We start from the raw sequence: 15,578 nt of genomic DNA, 5'->3' as shown, positions 1-15,578 counted from the left end.
GTATTATTTCTCAATTAAATAAAGATATTTTTTTGAAAAATAGCGTGATATTGCTGCTACTACTGATCATCCACGGATATGCTTGCTGCAGCTTGGCGTTATGCTTCAGGAGGAGCAGCAGGTGTTGGATTTAGTAGAGGCACAAAAAGTGGACTATATCGAGAGCAGGCGTTTGGAGCTTGGGCTAACCGTTAAATAAATGATATTTTGAAGTTTCAAAAAAATTCGATCAGAAATTCTAGATGTAAAATATAGTGTACTCTATCAACTTGAAAAACTATCAACTCGGAATACCCCATATTTTGGTCTGCACAAAAAATGCTAAAATCTGACGTCTAAAAGAAAGAACAACGCAAAAATCTAATCCTCCACAAAATTTCATTTTTAGTAAGCCCATAATATAAGTCATTTCAGGTTGAGATTGTGTGTGTCGATAGAACACATCATTATATACATCTAGATTTTTTTCAGAATTTTTTAAAACTTTGAAATTGTGTTCTTAAAAATTTGGAAAAAACCAAGCTTCATGTAGCTTGAGCTCTTAAGTGAACTGTCGGGACTATTTCTTCTTTGTTTGTGGAAACCAATATCCATTTAGCAATATATGTCTTTCTGTTTGATAATATATGTATCCGCGTCAGATTAAACTTGACAACCAAAAAGGATAAATTTTAGCAGAACCACATATCCTCAGTCATAGAAATGACCACTCACAGGAAACGGCACAAGCCACTTGCATTTGCATCAAGGCCGAGTCACATTAGTTTTCAAGCTAGTTAATAGTATATCCTTCGTTTGCGTCACTGCATTATCATCACACTACAAATTGACATATACATCAATCCTGATCAGCACCATCAAGACTACACGGCAACTAATTTTTTTTCACAAAAACACAATGAAGTTAGGTAGTGGTAAAATCCTAGCATCAAGGCTGAATTTCATGGTGGTAGACGAAGTGCGGTGGTGACTGTTCACTCCTCATGTGAGTTTCCTCATGCTGGTACTGATACTGGTATTGGCTGCTGCTCCTCTCCTCATGGTAATAATGTGTCTCAGTGTTCCTCTCCTCATACTGTGTGTCTGAGCTTCTCACATGATGTTGCTGTTGTTGTTGCTGCTGTGATTTGTCAATCCTCACCTCTAACGTCGTCTCCTCTTTCTGTTCCTCTTGCTCAAACATGTGGAAGATGGGGTGCAGGTAGGCATTTGCCAAGTAGGTCTTGAGGTTCAAGCTTGGCTCCGACGCATGCTCCATCCTGTCCTTCTCCATTGCTTCCTGAAGTAGAGAAAACAAACAACATCAGGTTCTGCAAAACAATCTTCCAGAACAGGAGAGAAATGGTATGACCCGACCTCTAGAGGATACTTCCGGAAAGCAGGTTCGAACCGGCTTTTGCAGTACTTGTGGAACCATATCGTCAGCAATGGTAGGAAGATGAGCAACGGCGTAGAGTAGGCGGCTTTCATCGTGCTCAGCAACCCAAACAGAGTTACATGAGAGATCAGCAAGCTTGCTATGATGCGTGAATGGACCTGAGGCCAAAATGCCGCTGCGCTCTCATACTCCTGGTTATACACGTTGATGATCTGAAACCAACATCCAACACAACATAGGTAGTTTAGTGCACTCAGCTTTAACGCATCACACTATCACAGGGAGGTCAAAGCAGCATTAATTCACCTGGTGCCTGTAGACAAGGAAAGCAAAGGCATAGAAGACGATTATGAAAGGTAGGAGAATGGGGGTGACCACTGCGTACACGAGCCCAAGGAGGAAATACAGTTGTAGGGATGGAAGGTTTTCCCCAAGTTGAATGTTGCGAGGATCCATCGCCCTCTCCCTGTCCCTCTCAGTTTTCACGATAAACATGTTCTTCAGATGGTATATGACCAGTGGTTTCACCCGAAGAATCTCATTCGCGATACCAGCCCAGCCATCGACCATTATGTATGTCATGAAAAATGTAGCTTTCATTGGTACAGCTACTCCAATGGTCCTTGGTATTCTGCAGAGAATTAAAGATGCTGATTGTTACCTTTTGTTACTGTACATCCAACAACCTCTTCGTTAACATAATTTTGAGAGTGAGTACTACCACTGGTACATTCTAGTAATGAAGCAATGACAATAGTTAATGAAATGAAGACAAGGGAAAAATATTTTCTTGGTTCATAAGATTAATGGTTAGGGAAGAAGGTTTAATGAAACTTACTGTGAAGGAGGATCATGAAAAAAGGAATATAGCTGTTCAAAAGCTGTGCCAGCAATTATGCTTCCGAGAAAAACATTCACCAGCATGAAGTAATAATATTTTGAAGCAGTCCTCCTTTCCAGAGATGATAAAGAAACATAGCCTTCAACTTTCGACATGATCATAAGAACAGATGGGAGGATATAGAGAAAGAGCTTCAAAGCCAGACCAGGAAGGAAGCCCTGTAGGAAGGACTTCACCACTTTTCTGCAAGTTACGGAATATGTATTAAATGAATAAATAAATAAAAAGGAGCAAAGCTTGCGAAGGAGAAGGAGAAAGCAGCCTTACACTTCTATTATTGGCCTCACGAACGGTGCAACTTTCTCAATACCCTCAAGATTGGCAAGTGATTGCACAAATGCAATGGGTATCATGTAAAAGAAGACCAAAGCAAAAACTGCAATTGATATCAGAAACCTGCGTATACTCAGAGAGAAAAATGGAATGGCAAGATTCTCCCAATAAACATCCCGTGGTTCAGGAGCCCAATCAGTTAGCCATTGGGTGGGATTCTTTGACTGTTGTGTCTGTGCACATACAGCAGCCCCCCATCTCGAGTCAAATGTCACAAAAGAAACAGGCATAATAGCTTTTGGATCATTGAGAACTTTTTGACGCTCGGATGCCATCTGGAGATCAACATAACGAGTAGCCTATGTTAAAACCGTAAACAAGAAGCTCCATCCAAGTGAAATGCTTTTGGCCTGTCACTTGTATGAAATCATAGAACCAAGGATTGTAGACCTACCCTCTTATCAAGTTCACTTATTCTAGCTCGGTAGTAGTCGATTTGATCCACTTCTCCACCACAGAAACCAAAGCATCCAGTCTGAAATACCAAAACTATTAACATGCTAAGTAGTTGATTTGCACGTAAATCGAAAACCAAAGCAGTTGTTGGAACATACCCTTCCAGTTGGTCGTTTGTCAGGATGTCTTTCAAACTTTAGTTGGTAGTAATCCAACCAATTTTGAAGCCTCTCTTTTCTCTTTACGAGTTTAGCATACCGGTTAGCATTGTAAACAGCCTGAACGTCCAAAATAAGGTCAGTTTTGTTATCAAAATATTTTTTCACAGCCACCATTACTGGTGAAAAAAGATTAAAAACCAAGTACTGAACCCAGCAAGGCGAACATGAAAGGGGAAATACAACACCTGCTGACCAAGAAAGTGGTCCGGATGGTTCCTACGGAAGAACTCTTCAACTGTTTCAGATGTTGTATGGCTGGAAACCCTAGGTATGTTTCTAACAATCACCTGGCATCAAAAATACATATTAATTGGTACAGTAGGACAAAGGCTCTCAATGCATCACATACTATGTTAACGTACTTACAGTGAACTGATCAGCACAACGCTTCTGAGATGCCAGGAAATGCAATCTCATGAATGCGACATTACTGTACTCTTTGTACAGCATAAAGCACGTCCAAAATGTGAACACGTATGCCATTAGAAGATGAATGAAAAACCTGAAGTGAAATAAGATGGCCACGGTGAACTCGATGTAGAGTTTCTAAGATAAAAAAAATGGATTCAAAATATAGCAGTGATCAACAATTTCCTGAACTTTACCAGTGGCGGAGCCAGCATGTAATGGTTGGGTGCAAATGAACCCAATGAATTTGTACTGATCAAGGCCAAACTACTACTTAGCACCTTATATCACTTAGTTCTACACTACAGATTTATATAGATGAACCCAATGCTTAAGTTCTCTAGCTTCACCCTGAACTTTACAAGTACTGTTACACAAAACATACAACGAGAACAATATAAAGTTTCTAATAACAAAAAAAAGGATTCAAAATATAGCAGTTATCAACAATTTTCTGAGCTTCGTGTAAGGATAATAAAAAGCTGCCAGAATCAGAGTTCATAGTTTGGTTTAAGGTTACCTGTTGGATCCCGGGCTAACATTTGATATGGAGAGCTTATCAATATCACTAAAGACAACGTCTTTTTTTAAGTTCAGCAATGTGCCACCAGATACATTGACTGGGATAAGAACCAGCAAGGCGACAACCGTTATTGGCAAAAATATCTTGAGCCTACCAGTGCGCCCAAAGAAGAAAAAAAAAATTATATAAAGATAAGACCGTCTCAAAATGAAACTGGAAAATACCAACTAAGAAAAAAAAAACACTACGCTGAACTGCATGAAACGTAAAATAGTAGTCGCAACTCCTACAGCAGGTTCCCAAATCTTTTCGTGACAAAAGAGGGGTGAAAGTTGTAATCGCCCCAAAGTAGTGCCCGAGCTAGCTACTAAGGGCATGTCCAATGTACTGCCCTAGAGGTACTGCCTCACACCTTTAGCTCAGTTCGGGTGGTCGAAAGTAGGTTCGAATGAGGAGGCAGCCTTAAAAGCATGGTTTTTGGAGCGACAACGAGATACATAGTGTCATATTTGTGTGGTCTCTTCTCCTTTTTTTCTGAGTAAAGTTGTAGCTTTCATTGGAGAGATAAAATTCACCATTTTGCTTCTGACAACTTTTTTTACATGGAACAGCTAGTTGTGTATGCCACCATTGCTCATGGTCAACAGAGGGTGGACGTAAAGAATTGTCGTATGCAGGGATAAACGTGAAGGAGAAGTTTTCTTGGATCGAGCAACACATGATGATGGAATTGTACTTTATTAATTGTGTGTACAGGGCAGCTTGTCAAGGGTACATTACAGTAGAAGGGATCAGGGAACCAGGCTGTCAATTTGATTTGGTTTCACTGAAGAACATGGACGCTTCTTCTTTTTTTTTTTTTTGCGAAAGAACATGGATGCATTCTGAATAGGGGAAACCTTTAGACTGAAATTTCAGTCCAAAGTGGCAAGAAAAGCATCTCCAGTTGTGCGCGCCGGTGGTTGGTTGGTCCCCTTGTCCTCCTCACGGACTGAAAAATCGGCACACACAAAACAAAGGCAGCATGTTGTTTAGTGGGCGAGCACTACATGGCTAACCGGGAATATATAAGATAGCAGGCCGGTGGAGTATACTCGATTGCACGAGACAAGAATAAAGTAGCAGTGTAAAGCTGGATAAGCCCGTGCCGTGCTGAAAGAGCGCCAGGAATCGTGCGAAACAATTCAGGATTTATCTGACGAACGGCGCGGCGGCGCCGCTCTTCAACGGCCCAACTGAACTGGGTGCCAGCCACGACGTGGTAAGATGGCCTCTATCGTCAACGTTGTCACCAGACACAAGCAAGCAACGTTACGGTCCTTACGGATAATTAGCAACCAGTCATTCCGAGATCCAATCAATTGATGGCTGAATTGACTAGAGTGAGTTATAAGGATTAATGCAAAAAAAAACTGAAGGGTTAAAACCTTAGGAAAAAGATTGTTTCGGCGCGTTTGGGTGCGCAATCGCTAGACCATGTGAGGATCACATGTTTCCTGTGAGAGGATCAAACAGCTGGGGGCGGTGAGGGTGTATGCATTATTGACACGCAAACCAACAATCCATCCAGGCAGGCGAAATTGGCAACGCATTTATTCGCAATGGCGTAATCCGCTGGAATGCGGCAAGATGGAAACAAAATGGTACCAAATGCAGCATTACTTGGCACTGTCACCGCGAGCTAGTAATCCCATCAATTTTGCAGTAGCAGGGGAGAGAGGTAGTGGGAGGATGCCGATTAGGAAGAGCAATTGCGTACCCGAGTGTGTAGATTCGGAGGTAGACGACGGAGTCGAGGCCGGCGTGGTGTATGAGCTCGGTCTGGTTCATGCGGAGCGCGCCGGGGACCCAGCTGAGGAACTTGAAGTAGGTGCAGAGGTTGAGGTTGATGGCCCTGCGCGCACCGCGGTGGTCGTGGGTGCGCTTCTTGGCGATGTAGAGCTTGGGGAAGTAGACGCGGTCGTTGATGGGCTGGATGCGGAGCACCGCGAAGAGGAGGAGGAAGATGAAGGCGCCGACGATGTTGATGAAGGCCGACACCCCGAGGTCCTCCAGTGTCGCCATGGATGGAGCCTAGGCTGGACGGCTAGTTAGTGCCGCCGCCTAGCCGCGACGGTGCGCGACTATGGTGGTGGTTGTTGTTGCGAGCCAAGCAAGCAAGGAAGGAAAGTGAGAAAAAGGTAGGCAGGTGGGGTGGCGCCGCTGGCGACGGAGCAGAGAGTAAATGAAGGGAGAACGGCAGTCAAGCCGGTTTACTCGCTTGTAGTTTTGTGGAACCCACCACCGCCCCTCTGTATCCTTCTACTGATGTGCAATGCTGCTACGCGGCAGCCGGCAGGTTAGGGTGTCTTCACCGGACCGACCCAAATAAACACATAGGACGCGTTTGGTTTGCACCATTGCGCTAGGAAGATAAGTTTACCTAGTCCCTACAACATTGCGAATAGGTCATGTGCCACGAAACGCGGGTCGTTTGGTATCCTACACGACCTTTTCTGCGTTGGAGAAAGAATCCATGCCCTATCATTTGTTTGCCCATTTCCAGTCCAAGTTACACGCAAGAAACAAGAATCAGCTGTTTGGTTACTCAAATCATAATTCTATATCCTTACCACAATTCAAATGGGTGAGATGATCAGACACCACTCAGAAGAATAAGATCCTCGCGATCACCACACGATGAGGAACACGATGATGTAATCGTTGACCCGACTAGGACGTACCATCGGTGGTGCTCCTTGTAGAGCATGTACTTCCTCTGGCGGTAGCTGTGCTAATGGCACTGCATCATCGATAGCTTGATCTTACAGGAAGGCGAGGTACTCTTGTTGTGCCCCCTCCAATGTTTCATACCCTCGGTAGTTGTTGTTGGAGTAGCCATTGACCTGGTCTTGACACACCCTCCATGAGTTGTAGATTTCTCGGACCCATCCGCGGAACATCACATACCACTAGCACGGCATAAGAAGAACATGTAATCAATCACAACCATGAAGCAATTCATAACAGAGCAATAGAACCACACAAGTGTTGACAGCAAATGATAAACTAATAGGGGCATACATGATCATTCCGAAAGTGGATCACAAGTTCATTCTACACTACCATGGTGTCATCCTACCACCACAACAAAAGTGGGTGTCATCCTAACACCGCATGTTCACCATCACTTGAGGGGTTAGTATATACCACCTCATCATAGTTACAAAAGGGGGACATCACATGTTTTTCAACCCTAGCTACTGCCAAAATGTACATCATCGGTATCATCATCATCATCATCAAGTTCATCACCTCCATGCATGCATCCTCTAAACCTACCCCTCAAGGGCACCACTACACCTTGCAGTGGTACTTGGTAAGGTACTTCCTTAGCCAGAGGACGCGGTGTGGCTCGATCATGCCCACAAAGTTGGAACCCTGGGCCTTGTGGTCGACGAGGTGGCTTAGGGCGGCCATGAGATCATCCTCGGCGAAGCCAAGCATGTCCATAACCATATTTTATAGGTCAGGGTGCATGTTTCGTGGGCTTGTCGTCCCTGATGGCCTCTGCGATGTCCTTCACAGCAACAATCATGTTGGTGAAGGCCACTAGCTCGTCATGGGCGAAGGCGCCTCTCTTCCTCTTGCCGGCGGTCACCTTCTCAGGCGCGTCACCAGCCTTCTCAGCTGGCCCATCGAGGTTGATCGTGTCAGACTCCTACACGACCATGAAACGCGGGTCGTTTGGTATCCTACACGACCTTTTCTGCGTTGGAGAAAGAATCCATGCCCCATCATTTGTTTGCCCATTTCCAGTCCAAGTTACACACAAGAAACAAGAATCAGCTGTTTGGTTGCTCAAATCATAATTCTATATCCTTACCACAATTCAAATGGGGTGAGATTAACATGTCATAGCATGTTACATACGATCAGACACCACTCAGAAAAATAAGATCCTCGCGATCACCACACGATGAGGAACACGATGATGTAATATTTGACCCGACTAGGACGTACCATCGGTGGTGCTCCTTGTAGAGCATGTACTTCCTCTGGCGGTAGCTGTGCTAATGGCACTGCCTCATCGATGGCTTGATCTTACAGGAAGGCGAGGTACTCTTGTTGTGCCCCCTCCAATGTTTCATACCCTCGGTAGTTGTTGTTGGAGTAGCCATTGACCTGGTCTTGACACACCCTTCATGAGTTGTAGATTTCTCGGACCCATCCGCGGAACATCACATACCACTAGCACGGCATAAGAAGAACATGTAATCAATCACAACCATGAAGCAATTCATAACAGAGCAATAGAACCACACAAGTGTTGACAGCAAATGATAAATGATACGTCCAATTTGCATCACTATTTTATATCATAATTTGCTGTTATTCATTGATATATTTCATATTGGGACACAATACTTATGTTATTTCATCTATTTTGCATGTTTCATCATTATTGGAGGATCAAGCACCGGAGCCAGGATTCTGCTGGAAAAAGCACCGTCAGAACTCAGAATTTCAGAAGATCAACTATGGAAGGAAATTATACCAAAAATCCTATTTTTCAAGATGACGAAGGAAGCCAGAAGGAGGAGCCAGGAGGACCCAGGGTGGGCCCACACCATAGGGCGGCGCGGCCCATGGCCTGGCCGCGCCACCATGTGGTGTGGGGGCCCCACAGCCCCTTTCGCCTCCTTTTCTTCGCGAAATCCTTCGTCCCGAAAACCTAAGCCACAGAGGGTACCTCGCAAAGAGTTACAGCCGCCTCTGCGGGGCGGAGAACACCAGAGAGAAAAGAGCTCTCCGGCGGGCAGGAATCCGCCGGGGAAATTCCCTCCGGGAGGGGGAAATCGACGCCATCGTCACCGTCATCAAGCTGGACATCATCTCCATCACCATCATCATCATCTCCACCATCATCACCGCCGTCTCCACCGCTGGACACCGTCACCGCCGTAGCAATTTGGGTTTGATCTTGATTGTTTGATAGGGGAAACTCTCCCGGTATCGATCTCTACTTGTTGTTGATGCTATTGAGTGAAACCATTGAACCAAGTTTATGTTCAGATTGTTATTCATCATCATATCACCTCTGATCATGTTCCATATGATGTCTCGTGAGTAGTTCGTTTAGTTCTTGAGGACATGGGTGAAGTCTAAATGTTAGTAGTGAACTATGGTTGAGTAATATTCAATGGTATGATATTTAAGTTGTGGTGTTATTCTTCTAGTGGTGTCATGTGAACGTCGACTACATGACACTTCACCATTTATGGGCCTAGGGGAATGCATCTTGTATTCGTTTGCCAATTGCGGGGTTGCCGGAGTGACAGAAACCTAAACCCCCGTTGGTATATCGATGCAGGAGGGATAGCAGGATCTCAGTGTTTAAGGCTGTGGTTAGATTTATTCTTAATTACTTTCTTGTAGTTGCGGATGCTTGCAAGGGGTATAATCACAAGTATGTATTAGTCCTAGGAAGGGCGGTACATTAGCATAGGTTCACCCACACAACACTTATCATAACAATGAAGATTATTTAGCCGTATGTAGCGAAAGCACTAGACTAAAATCCCGTGTGTCCTCGAGAATGTTTGGTCATTATAAGTAAACAAACCGGCTTGTCCTTTGTGCTAAAAAGGATTGGGCCACTCGCTGCAATTGTTACTCTCGCACTTTACTTACTCGTACTTTATTCAACTGTTACATCAAAAACCCCTGAATACTTGTCTGTGAGCATTTACAGTGAATCCTTCATCGAAACTGCTTGTCAACACCTTCTGCTCCTCGTTGGGATCGACATTCTTACTTATCGAAAATACTACGATACACCCCCTATACTTGTGGGTCATCAATAAACTAACAGGGGCATACATGATCATTCCGAAAGTGGATCACAAGTTCATCCTACACTACCATGGTGTCATCCTACCACCACAACAAAAGTGGGTGTCATCCTAACACCGCATGTTCACCATCACTTGAGGGGTTAGTATATACCACCTCATCATAGTTACAAAAGGGGGACATCACATGTTTTTCAACCCTAGCTACTGCCAAAATGTACATCATCGGTATCATCATCATCATCATCAAGTTCATCACCTCCATGCATGCATCCCCTAAACCTACCCCTCAAGGGCACCACTACACCTTGCAGTGGTACTTGGTAAGGTACTTCCTTAGCTAGAGGGCGCGGTGTGGCTCGATCATGCCCACAAAGTTGGAACCCTGGGCCTTGTGGTCGACGAGGTGGCTTAATTAGGGTGGCCATGAGATCATCCTCGGCGAAGCCAAGCATGTCCATAACCATATTTTATAGGTTAGGGTGCATGTTCCGTGGGCTTGTCATCCCTGATGGCCTCTGCGACGTCCTTCACAGCAACATTCATGTTGGTGAAGGCCACTAGCTCGTCATGGGCGAAGGCGCCTCTCTTCCTCTTACCGGCGGTCACCTTCTCAGGCGCCTCACCAGCCTTCTTAGCTGGCCCATCGAGGTTGATCGTGTCAGACTCCTAGGTTTCAGCATCCTCGGGTGAAGGATTTGCTGCAGCCGAGCCCAGGGGCTCACTGGATCCCATGGCGTACTTGTCGGTGGCGAGGCCAAAATAGAATATGGTATGCATCTCATCGTAGTTGGCAATGGGCACATTCAGGAACTCCGCGTCCTTTGGGTGATCCTACGATATGAAGGGACAATGATGTTAGTTCTGGTAGTGGCCGATCAAAAGAGTTAGTGAGGTGGACTGAGCATGCTCACCGCGACGTGTCCGTAGTAGTGCTCACCCTCAAGGATGATGCATTTCGTATCCTCGCACCACTAAGCCCCGCTTAGATCGCGGAGCCTGCTAATGGTGAGCCACCTCTGCCTCCACTTCCTCAGGTGGTTGTATACCTGAGTGGAGCACACGAAGACGTCACAGTGCTCAAACAGGCCCTTCGCCACAGCAGTCATATGGACTTCCTTAAATCCTTTGTCAGTTCTCACTCTAGTCTTGATCAAGCCGCACATCTTCTCCAAGACGAAGCTGGACATGAATGGAAGCCATTTCATGGTGGCAGTTCCTTTCTGCCCAGCCTTCAAGGTCATGTCCGCTTCCCTGCGGTTATTATTCTTCTTTGTGGTGGCAAACCTAGTCGTGACCTCTGCCGCTACTTGAGCCACCAGGTCAGCCACATGCCCATTGACGGAGGGCAGAGTGGTGACCGCCACCATGGAGTCATAGGCGGGCTGTGAATCGGGAACTTGTGAAGGGATTTGAGAGTCCCCAACGCATACAAGCGCCTGGCTAAAGTCATCAAAAAAGGAGTCTTACACACATCGTAGTACATATAACGTGAATCTGGTTGGAAGCAAAGACATGTGAATAGCACAAACCATACCAACAATCATCATAAATTAGACAAGCAGTTCATTGCAACTCTGAATAGCACAAACCCTTGCAAGATCACAGTAGGTGAGCACATTTGGGACAAACAAGCAACCGAAAATGTCGAACCCTAGCAAGATCATGATAGCTCGGCACAATCCAGACTAATCTCTACTACAATACCAAACCATAGACAAGATGTGACAACTTCTAACCTAGATCTAAACATTACCGCGGTACCGGGATAAATTATGCCTTACAGTCATTGCCGGAGGTGAAGATGCGCACCAGGAAGTAGATGAAGCAGCCCAGATGTACTCGCCGCTGCCACTGCTGCAACCGCCGCCGATCGAAGATGCGTGCGCCTCTTACCTGCTTGCCAGCGGGAGGAGTAGCTCGAAATTTGGGGGGAGAGTGGAGGAGGGGGTAGAAATAGGCCATGGGGCGCGACGGGGGGTGATGGAATCCTTCTCGCCCCCCTTTTCGCTTTTCGCCGATGCGCGCCGCAGCTCCTGCCATCTCCATCCTCGTCTCCGCGCGTGCGCCGAAGATTCCATTTTGCATCAGCCGCATTGGAGATTTGCCTGCGCCGTGAGCGTTCCTCCAGGGCCTGGCCCGAGGCTGCTTTGAGAACCGGTTCGTGCAACTACGCGACCCGGCCCAGGCAACCAAACGGGCCGAAACTTGCTGGGCCAATGCGAGCTAAGGGGCATGCAGGCAACCAAACGCACCCGGAGTGATCGTTTGTGATAGGATGATCGAAAAATGCGTCTGCATCCAAGTCCAGCAGTTTGATGCATAGTGACTGGTCTATCCGTTCAGGCGCAAACGCAGCCCAAATATTTTCGTGAATGCAACCGTGTGCAGATCCTTCGCATTCAGCGCCGCAGAAGTGACAGGCGGCGTGCCGCAACTTTTTGTGTCGCTGTAAGGGTACATTGCCCCTATGTGTGGTTTTGGTAATTAATGACAACCCCTATGGACTAATGTTTTCATTGAGTTTATATGAAGGAATATTCCATAGGTACTACACTTATATTCCATGTGTTGGATTCAAGTATGGATGCCATGAAGATAAAGATACACCTTGTGTATTGGCATCAAGATCATCGATTTGAAGATATATATGTGATATGATCAAGAAGAAGAAATGAAGATGGAGTTCTTGATGGGGTTCGTAGCATAGAAAACAAAAATTTTCCTACCGCAAGACGAATAAATCCAAGATCTAATCTATGGAACACCCAAGATCTAATCTATGGAACACCCAAGAGGGGAGGTGTGGTAGATCTCCACGGAATCCCAGCAGCACGACGGCGTGGTGGTGGTGGTGGAGGAGAAAAACTGCAGGGCTTCGCCAAGCCGTCTGACAAAGACTATGGAGGAGAGAGGGGGGCGGCCAGAGCTAGGTCTGAAGGGGTGAACGCCCCCCTGCCCCCTCCCCTCTTTATATAGGGGGGGAGGTCGGTTTGGGTGGCCCCCCAAAGCCCCAAACCCATCTAGGGCCGGCGGCCAAAGGGGGGAGGGGGAATTCTTCCCCCCCAAGTTGATCCCCCCTAGGGTTTTGGGGAAAACCCTAGGGTTGGCCGGCCTGGGCCTTGAGGGGCAGGTGCCCCTGGCCCATTAGGCCAGGGAGCATCCCCTCGGCCCATGCTAGGCCTCCTAGGGTCGTGGGCCCACTGGTGGGACCCCCGGAACCTTCTAGAACCTTCCCGGTCTTTCACCGGAAAAATCCCGAACTTTTCCGAAACCTAGAAATCAACTTTCCTTATATGAATCTTATTCTCCGGACCATTCCGGACCTCCTCGTGATGTCCTGGATCCCATCCGAGACTCCGAACAAACTTCGTCTCCATACCATATTCTAAATCTACTTATGCGACATCGAACCTTAAGCGCGTCACCCTACGGTTCGCGAACTATGCAGACATGGTCGAGACTCCTCTCCGAGCAATAACCAATAGCGGGATCTGGAGATCCATAATGGCTCCCACATATTCAACGATGACTTAGTGATCGATTGAACCATTTACATACGATGCCGATTCCCTTTGTCACGCGATATTTTACTTGTCCGAGGTTCGATCATCGGTATCTCCATACCTTGTTCAACCTCGTTACCGACAAGTACTCTTTACTCGTACCGTGGTATGTCATCTCTTATGATCCAATCATATGCTTGCAAGCTAATCAGATGACATTCCACCGAGAGGGCCCAGAGTATATCTATCCGTCATCAGGATGGACAAATCCCACTATTGATCCATATGCCTCAACTCACACTTTCCAAATACTTAATCCCATCTTTATAACCACCCATTTACGCAATGGCGTTTGATGTAATCAAAGTACCCTTCCGGTGTAAGTGATTTACATGATCTCATGGTCGAAGGACTTAGGCAACTATGTATGGAAAGCTTATAGCAAATTGAACTTAATGACTTGATCTTATGCTATGCTTATTTGGGTGTGTGTCCATTATATCATTCACCTAATGACATAACCTTGTTATTAATAACATCCAATGTTCATGATCACGAAACCATGATCATCCATTAATCAACAAGCTAGTTATACAAGAGGCTTACTAGGGACTCCTTGTTGTTTACATAACACACATGTATCAATGTTTCGGTTAATACAATTATAGCATGGTATGCAAACATTATCATAAACACAAAGATATACTATAATAACCATTTTATTATTGCCTCTTGGGCATATCTCCAACAGTCTCCCACTTGCACTAGAGTCAATAATCTAGTTTACATTTGTAAAGATATAACACCTTGGCCTTCTGGTGCTTTATCATGTTTTGCTCACGGGAGAGGTTTTAGTCAACGGATCTCGACTGTTCGTAAATGTATGTATTTTGCAATTCATTTGCGTCTCAACGCATCACTCATTTTCCAAATGAGTCGGCATTAATTGTATATGCTTAGTCCTCTGGTGGAACCTTAATTCCGCGGTCTGAAAATAAGTCACTAATATTGTCATACACAATATAGCTTCAAAGTTCTGACACTATCGGAACTACACCAAGTTCTCAAAGAACTTTTCGACTTAACATCCTCAGTCATTGTCAAAACAGTGACATACTCGCATTCATTTGTAGAATCCGTCACAATATTTAGAACTCATCTAAATCTGGCATAGACATATTCTAGCTCATTGTGCTACCCTTTTAAATAAAACTTAGCCTAATTGAGATTGAAATTTTATTTTATATGTGACCAAACTAATATCGGTGCAACACTTTACAGCGATTTGTTTGTCATTACCCGTATAAAACTATATATATATCCTTGGTTCTTCTAAAGCACTCAGGGATATTGTTACTGTTGTCCAATGATCATTACATGAATCATTCTGGTATATGCTCGTAACACTTTAGAGCACATGATATCTGACTTTGTACATATTACTCGTGATCTAAAATCACTCATGTGTTTTTACTCATCGAGTGTCAAATACACTCAAGTCTTGTTAAACCTTTACATGAAAAGAACACCTTCTTAATATTGAACCACTTCAATATTCATTCTATGTACTTTGACTTAAACTTATTATGTGTTTCAATCTATCTTCATAGATCTTGACACTAAATATGTTTCAGTCCATATCTTTTCATTGAAGTTAATTCTCAATGAAACCTTTTTAATCAATTATATAATTACATTATTTATAATCAACGATATGTCATCTACATAAAGTGTTACAAATATGTCTCAGCGCTCCCACTTAATTTCTTGCAAATGCAAGCATCTTCATCGTTTCTTGTGAAATCAAAAACTCTTTGACTATTTCATCCGGTAAAGATTCCAACTCCGCGATACTCACTTCATCCAATTGAAGTTCGTATACCTATCTAGTATTCCACGGACTAGCAAAAACTCTTGGTTGTATCTAGTATACATCCTTCATACACACTTCTGGTAAGGAATGTATTTCTGCCATCCTTCTATCATATCTCATAAAAGAAATATGTAGCGATTACTAGAATAATCCACATAGACTACAAGCATTGCCACAGAAGATCTAATCTTATCGTAGTCAACTC

At 44.8% G+C, this 15,578-nt stretch overlaps 1 protein-coding gene across 2 annotated transcripts; it reads right to left on the bottom strand.

Annotated features, from left to right (window-relative positions):
- Nucleotides 1–710: 710 nt before the first annotated feature.
- LOC127312257 (CSC1-like protein At1g32090) lies at nt 711–6,346 on the bottom strand. Of its 2 annotated transcripts, XM_051342812.2 has the most exons (11): nt 5,920–6,346; nt 4,158–4,310; nt 3,596–3,731; nt 3,415–3,516; nt 3,167–3,286; nt 3,007–3,087; nt 2,547–2,887; nt 2,217–2,462; nt 1,685–2,009; nt 1,357–1,590; nt 711–1,279 (listed from the first exon to the last, which is right to left on the bottom strand). In XM_051342812.2, the coding sequence occupies exons 1-11, from the start codon at nt 6,222–6,224 to the stop codon at nt 929–931; spliced, it is 2,394 nt and encodes a 797-aa protein (XP_051198772.1). In that variant the 5' UTR covers nt 6,225–6,346; the 3' UTR covers nt 711–928. The 2 variants fall into 2 exon arrangements, with proteins under 2 accessions (XP_051198772.1, XP_051198778.1); XM_051342818.2 differs by lacking the exon at nt 4,158–4,310.
- Between the last annotated feature and the right edge of the window lie 9,232 nt (nt 6,347–15,578).

Source organism: Lolium perenne, chromosome 1, assembly GCF_019359855.2.
Source record: "Lolium perenne isolate Kyuss_39 chromosome 1, Kyuss_2.0, whole genome shotgun sequence".
Lineage (NCBI taxonomy): Eukaryota > Viridiplantae > Streptophyta > Magnoliopsida > Poales > Poaceae > Lolium > Lolium perenne.
This window is presented reverse-complemented; position numbering and strand designations above follow the sequence as displayed.